The sequence below is a fragment of the Pterocles gutturalis genome, unplaced genomic scaffold (genome assembly GCF_000699245.1).
Source record: "Pterocles gutturalis isolate BGI_N339 unplaced genomic scaffold, ASM69924v1 scaffold11915, whole genome shotgun sequence".
In the NCBI taxonomy this organism is placed as follows: Eukaryota; Metazoa; Chordata; class Aves; order Pterocliformes; family Pteroclidae; genus Pterocles; species Pterocles gutturalis.
In genome coordinates this window covers 1-7640 of record NW_010138340.1, presented here as the reverse complement: position 1 = coordinate 7640, position 7640 = coordinate 1, and the positions used below count along the sequence as shown (strand labels likewise).

General features: G+C 40.2%; 1 protein-coding gene across 1 annotated transcript; it reads right to left on the bottom strand.

The window, feature by feature from the left end:
* Positions 1-2265: 2265 nt before the first annotated feature.
* Positions 2266-7634, bottom strand: LOC104468741 (sickle tail protein homolog; the record flags this gene model as incomplete). The annotated part of the gene is made up of 2 exons (XM_010082971.1): positions 7546-7634; positions 2266-2549 (listed from the first exon to the last, which is right to left on the bottom strand). Coding segments are annotated over exons 1-2 (354 nt in total), but the record flags the coding sequence as incomplete, so codon positions are not given.
* Between the last annotated feature and the right edge of the window lie 6 nt (positions 7635-7640).

Sequence of the window (7640 nt, the reverse complement as noted above, 5' to 3'; positions counted from 1 at the left end):
ACATCTTACAGATTCTGTATGTGATGTATACATGTTACATACGCATACCTACTATGTGCTTACGTAGTTTGTCTTCTATACTACTTGTACAGACATACATATACAAGGCAGGGGGGAGGAAGTATGTATGCTAAACATACATATACACCCTCCAGAGCAAAATTATATTATGGTCTTATTCATGGAGCAGCTATGTAAGTGTGCATTATATATACACACACATCTGCTATGTATACATATATACACACCTATGTGTATCTATACCCATACAAACACACACACAAAATACACAGATACGTTTGTGTGTATGCATAGACACAACTGGTAAGAAAAAACCCCTATGAACTGTAATGCCATGACCATAATAATCTGTTACTGCATTTGATGAGCCAGACTGTTAGTACATTTCAACTAAGCAAACGTCTTGCAATCAACTGGTATAACTTATTTCTGCATGTTTTTAATGTGGCTTCTGTTCAGTTTACCTTTTTTTTTTTTTTTAAGTTACGCTGAATGGATGGAGTCTGCAGTCTTTCCCATTCCCAATAAAGTTACTTTGATGCTCTAATAGTAATTTTATTTTGTTTTAAAATTAACACTCATTACAAACAATACGTATGTCTAATCATCAAAAAATAGAAGCAAGAGACATTCACATTAATTTTACCCCCAATGAACTAGCAAGGACGACACATTTTAAACAAACAGCAGGAACAGTTACTGCATTCCTTCTGTAATTTATTGCCTTTAGAAAAGGCTCAAATTACAAAATGTTTAGGGTGTAATGCTGTAGGCTGTTCAAACTGGGTTTGCAGTGTCTGCAACACTAGAACTAAATATTTACATGACTCCAAAAGATCTAATCTCTGGATTTCACCCCTCTCCCACCCCCTTTATTTAATTTGTATGCTATCTTTATCCACCACCCAGCACATTCCACACAGTCACTAAAGTTCATGGAAGAGATAAGTGTCGAGAAAAAAAATCAAGACTTTCAAAGGAGAGGAGGGAAGCTGTCTAAAAATAAGGAACAGATCATCCTCGTAGAGCTGAAGTCTTGCAGCAATTTTAGTTGGATACATACGGATTCTAGCAGTTGTGTTCTGAGGCAGTGATAGCACCTGGGATCTCTAGAGTCCCTGTCAGAGAGAAGTTGTAGGGGGGAGTTACCAAATGACAATCTTTCCTGTAACAATGGTCTGATCTCCAAGGGTTTGGAAGGCTTCAAGAGAGGCTGGGAATTCAGTAAGAACTCCCATACCAGAGTACAATGTTTTTCCAAAATGTTTTTATTTCTTAGTTACAATTAATTTGCTGTTAGTGTTGAAATACCTAGAACACAATAGGAAAAAAAAAAAAAAACTTTCATAAAAGGTTTCCTGTCAATTATTTGTTAAACTGAGAATACCGAGCACAAGATTTTTGAGCCTGAACTCTAAATTCTGCTGGTTGACTGAAAAAAAAAAAGAATTATGGAACAGAAGGTAGATTGCCTATAAAGCTGAACAGATTAAACTCCAACATTGCACCCAAATCCAGAGCCCAGAGTTAGGCTGTGAAGAAATCCTTGCATGGCATTCCCTGAATTCAGAAGGTCACCTTCTCTGAGAAATACATCAGTGTGTCACATCTCCTCTGACCCTACTTTTCGCTGCTGAAAAGCAATTGCACGCAAGGAAAAAGCAAACCACCTTAAGGTAGGCTGCTGACAGACCAATGTGGATGTCAAAACAGCTTGGAGGAGGCAGATACCTGTGGATAAATCCATTCTGTTTGTATTAAAACACTCAAAAATCTAAAAGAAAGCAAATGAAAGGGTAAGAGAGCCAGCTAAAGCATACAGACACACTCTACAGATATTTTCTTTTCTTCCGGGCACTGGTGCCAATACCGAAAATGTAACAGAAGTTAACAGCTGTTCCATATTTTCCCTTCAGCTGTAAAAAGTAGATGGAGACCCATATACTAAGATCAAGAGTCTCACCTTCATGCCTTTCTCCATGTATATTCTAAAAAAAAATGAAAAGCTCTTCAAAAAATGTCAGTTTCAACAAACAATTTCAAAGTAATATTGAAGGCTTTCATTTTTATTATTGTTTCTTTGAATTTCAAGGGAGCAACTGAATCTTAGGCTATACATATATATAAAAAAAAATCTGTTTAATGCTTTGTTACGTTTTCACGCCTTGTAATGAGGTAACACAACTTTGTAAAAGTTATAAGGACTGTTTAACAAAATGCAAGATACTAATTTCAGCTTCATACCTGATCTCTCAGCCTCTCCTGGTGTCCCATTATTGCTGTAGCATGGTGGGGATATTTCTGTTTCAGATGCTCAAGAAAAGCCTCTCTCTTCCTGTCCATTTCTGAGGTTTGCATTCCCAGTATTTCTTTGGAACTGCGAGGGCCACCTACTGTATGTCTTCGAGGGATGTTGCGGGTGGACTTTGAATTAGAAGTGTGAGTGTTCGGGGTTGAAAGGAGCTCTTTAGATCGGAGACATTCTGCATCGTCTAGTGATGTTACACGGAAACTGGTTTTTGCCTGGTCTGAAAACAAAACAAAACAAAACAAAAACCCCAAACCAGAATATTGTAAGAACTTAATCCCAACATTCACATTAATAAGAAAAAAAAAAATAATCCATATAAAAGCTACGTTCTTTTAAAAGTCTGGTAGTGTTCAATGTCATGTTCTGCATCATTAGGCATATATATGTTGTAAAGAATCACTTATACAAGCTGTGCACAGTACTTACATACTTTTAACACACAACCACAGTATCACCTCGCAGAAAAGTGAGCAGCATTAAAGTAGACATTTCTTTTATATCATCTTCACCACTATGTGACTTGAAAAGAAGATCTGACAGGACCCTTATTCCCTGACCTTTAAAATCTACAGGATGCTTTCCAGGAGAAGAAACAGGTTTCTTCAATAGGCTCCAGTACGCTTAATGGCCCCATAACTAGTATCCTTAAGGATACCAACTGATAAAATTCCTTTGACAAGGAGATTTTAAATCCTTAATTTTTTTTTCCAGTGTGTTTTCAACGTGCTCTGAAACATCTATGAAATAATAAGAGGGTTTCAGAGGCTTTTTTTCCTGATTTCTGACTGTGGTCTGGTTTTAAATTTCGCGGATCTCCCTTGGATTTTATACATCTCAGGACAGCAGGCTGGAAAATACTACATCACTTTTTCAATAAACCATTTCTTAAGAAACAGAATAAACACAAGTTTTGTGTGACACAAAAAGAAAAAAACCTCAAATTTTACAACTTTAAAATCTACTTTAAGACCAAAACCCATGAGGATGTTTGTAAAGAGATAGGCAGACACTGTGAGTATGTAAGTGCTGGCTTATCTTCAGGTAACTGTGTAACACCAACCCTCGGGTGCACGAAAAAGCAAAAAGCGTAGTCTGGAGCCTTGTTACCGAATACCTTTGAAAAAGCCCTCATTCCTTTGTCAGCAAAGAAAAAAAAAGCAAAAACCAGAAGTACTGAAAAGGCCTCTTCAAGTCTGCTGCAGCCTTCCCCATCTTTACTGGGCAGCCTCTCTAGTCCCTGTGAGAGTTAACCCTTCACATCACCTCCCAGGAGCAGGAAGCTCCTTCCTCTGTGTGTTTTTAATACATCTCTATTTCTTTCTGTGTGACACTTTTCCACTTGCAGCCCTCTATCCTCCCAGCAACTGTCTCCCCTGCATGCTGTCATTTATATGGCACTGCTGTTTGGAAACAGGCAACTACTCACTTCTTGTTATGGTTCAGTCAGTCAGTTTGACACCCTGCCTACCGCTTGCCTCAGGATTTATGCTGAGGATTTTTCAGCTTTCTGGTGCGCGTTGTCAATTGCCTGCCAAGTCCCATGTAACATCAAGCCCTGGTAACAAAGTAAATCTTCTATCGGTGGAGCCCAACAATTCACATGGCAAAGACCTTCCCTTGGGTTTCACGGGACTGGGCACTGGAAGGTCCTCAAAGACTTCACATGTTTCGATAAACTCCCGACAATGCGCAAGGACTCCAAAATATCAACAACACCCTCTTGTTTCCATTCATGGAAACCTATCCTGAAAGCACAATGGGACACAAGAGCCCACACTGCAGGTGGCACCACGCTTTGATGAGCACAGATCCAGGCACGACTTTGGAAACAGGTTTGGTTCATGTTTGACTCTAATTCAGATTCAAAATGCAATCTCTCATCTCCGCAACACCCTCTAAGACCTTCTTAGAAGCACAATCCTTGTTAAACCTTCAGAGCAGCAGCTTCATGTGTACACACATACACACACACTGAGCTTTTCCAAGAACAACTCAATTAAAAAACATCCAGCCTCACTGACTACTGAAAATTCACAGCACTGATTGCCAGGTCTCAGCTTGTTTGAGAGAAGTGGCAAAAAGGAGAGTTTTGCTTGCTAGAAGTGTGGTTACTCTGATACACTTGTTCAAAATGGTTTCTGAAAGCTGCAGTCATTTCAATGGATTTTACAGGGGAGGAAAAAGTGGTGGGATGGGGATGGCTGGAATTTACCATCTTTAATTTGTTGCAGCAAGAGTCTGCAAGTTATATACCTGAGGCTGTCAGAACAAAGGTGGCAGGCATAAATAAGGGCTTTCCTTGGAGCTCGAGGGAGTCACTGTGAGCGTGGGTGACTGAGTGCAGCAATTTGGTATAAAAACTTAACGTATGGTCACAGCAGCAGTTTCAATCACTGAACTGGTGGCAGGCACTTCCTCAAGCAGGCAGGTAAACCTTCACTGACAAACACAACTGAGAGCTCATGAATGTGCATTTTCGGTCCTAAATCTCTCTCATGAAATGCCCTTCCCTACTCTGCACTTCAGTCATTTCAACAGTTGAAGAAAAAGCTAATTATTTAGAACATAAAGAGACATATCAAATAAAGTGTTTTACCACTATTTGTTTTTGGGTGAAACCTTGAGGAGGAATCAAAAATAACATATTTTTCTTACACTCTACTAGAAAGATGAACAAATTCTCTTATTTTTCTTTTATATATTTGGAAAATATTGTATAAATACCAGTGAAAAGAAAGGAATGTAAACTATGCAAACTAATTGCTAGTCTTGCCAGCAAGCTGACCTGGGCTTTCAGCATGATCCCGCGCACTGCAGCACACAGCAGCACGTGACTTTCTTTGCAAACCACACTCTCTGTCATGTTTGAATATGGGTCTTTCCCCTAGTAATTGCTGAAAAAAGCCTTCCTTGGCCACTTCTTAGGTAGGGGCAAGTGACTTTGATGGCAAGGCTGAAAGCTGGGATGGTGAAACACCCCCTGCATACCTGGGGACACATAAACTCCACAGCTGCTGCATGGGCCACAGCGCTACACTGAGGAGCAACTGAGAGAGGTCTTCTGGATCCTGGGGTTGCTCAATAACAGCGTGGGCGAACTTTCCATATCTTCCAAGTTAAGATAATAGGCCTAGAAAATCAATCCCGACAGATAACTGGTGAAATGTGTGAAGGACCATGTGATGGTTCCCAAAGAGTGCTAAAAGTAGCGAAAAGATAAATTATGCAAGTACCCTCCTTGGAAAAGGAGTAAAGAGAAGCCAATGGAAAACACAAGAGGTGTGAGATAAGCTTGTCGCCTCTCCCTCCCTCATATTCAGAAGCTAAAAGTTGAAGGTCTGTCTGTTCAATAAAGTAGCAAGCCTAGAGGGCAACAAAAAGTAAGGCTTGCTGATTGACAGGGGAGGGCTTTGGTTATCCAAAGGCTTGAGTAACCCTTACACTTGAGTTGCTTCTCTGTGATTTTTCAAACATCACCCATTACTACAGTGGATATAACTACAGGAAAGGCCCAGGTCTGCAGCACAGAAGCAGTATGCCTAGGATTATCAGAAAAATTATCATCAAGGATTAATTGCTGTGAGCTAGAAATTAACCAAAAAAAAAAAAAAGAAAAAAAAAAAAAGGCCTTCTACACATCCTGGTATGCAATTCTTCCAAGTCACACCCTCCATGAAGTCTACAAAGGTCAGGAAAGTCACTTTGCTTCATTACTTTAAATGTTGTGAAGATTTCAATAGTCCTGTTTTGCAACCCAGGTGACATGAGAGAACATTTTCAGAATAATTTCAGAAAAGAACAAGTATGGACCCGTCCCATACTGATACTATGAAACTGAGCATTGAAGCAAACTGCATTCAATACGTCAAGTCTTAAAAATAATTCAATTTTAACAGCATGAATCAAACCCACCTTCATCATATTTATGCTAGCAGTAAATTTGAGATTATTTGGAATTTTTCTAATTTACTCCACTGTCTTTAAAATTAGCTCTCTTTCCAAGGAACTTTTAAATGTAAATTTCGGATATGGGCCAAAACTCCTACATTTGCTTATGAGTTTTCAACAACCAAAATTTTGGGGACTCATAGAGTCAGACCACTGCTTTTCTAGCTCTACATGTATCTCAGGCAGCTTCATACAACCCATACAGAAGAAATATGTTAGTGAAGGCTTTTATTTTCCCCTATTCAGATACATCCTTCAAGTGAAGATTTCCATCCCACGGAACACCAACATATAGAGACACAGATGCATGTGACCTGCACTGCCCAGTATATTAACTTTTAAAATGACTCAAAAGAGCATCAAGCAATTAAGGAACCCCCAGGAAAAAAAAAAAAATTTAAAAAAAGTATTTTTTTTCCCCTAAGTTCTCTAAGCACTATTTTCTTGTATTACATACTCGTAAACTTGTGTGATTTTTTTTTTTAAACCACATGTACCCAGTCATGCACTATTTGTTTCACAGAAGCACTGTAACACAACTTTTTCTGAAGTGCCTATGAGGAATACAACACACACGAACCGGGGACGGTCACAGGTGCTCCACAAATACTATAACAGATATAGATTAGATCAGGTATTTGTCATGCTACCTGAATGCATGCTCCACGTGGAACAGCCCACGTAGAATTCACCAGGAAACAGTTTTCATTCGCTTTTAGACAAAATATACAGCGCAGGAGCGACTGTACAAACCAGCACAGATGACCCCCGTGAAAACCACGCTTTTAATTTCCTGGCTTCGCTCCAAAACAAACCCAACTGGTTTCACACAAAGTAAACTAACTCTGTGACAATCTGCCGTGAATCTCCCTCTTTTAAAAGGCACCTCGCCGAGGAAAAGATGAGCCCAAACCCACTTTTATGAAAGCAGAGCTATCTGCCGGCCATAGGTGCAGCACGCAGAGCCCTTAAAGGGACCGTGACGTTATTTCTCCCCCCGTCGCGGGAGCAGCACCCTCCGCACCAGGCTGTGTCCCGCGATCTGTGACAGCAATCCAGCATGCTCCCTGCTCTCCAGGTTAGACAGAAATCTCTCTAAAGAGAAAGTTAACTCACAAAGTCGGAGTGTTGGGCAAATGTGCAGAGCCACTAGCACACGAAAGACACGCTTTTTTCCCCCCGTGCATTCTGCCTCTAGTTATAAAAAGCAGCAACGAGGGGCACGTTTAAACGTAACTCCATCTTTGCCTAATTCTCTTACTTACCCTTCATCTGCCTGCTGTCTGCTGAGCAAGCCAGGCACAGCTCAAGTTTCTGGCTTTCCTTTTCCTCCATTGTCCCTGCCCACCGCACAAGCTCC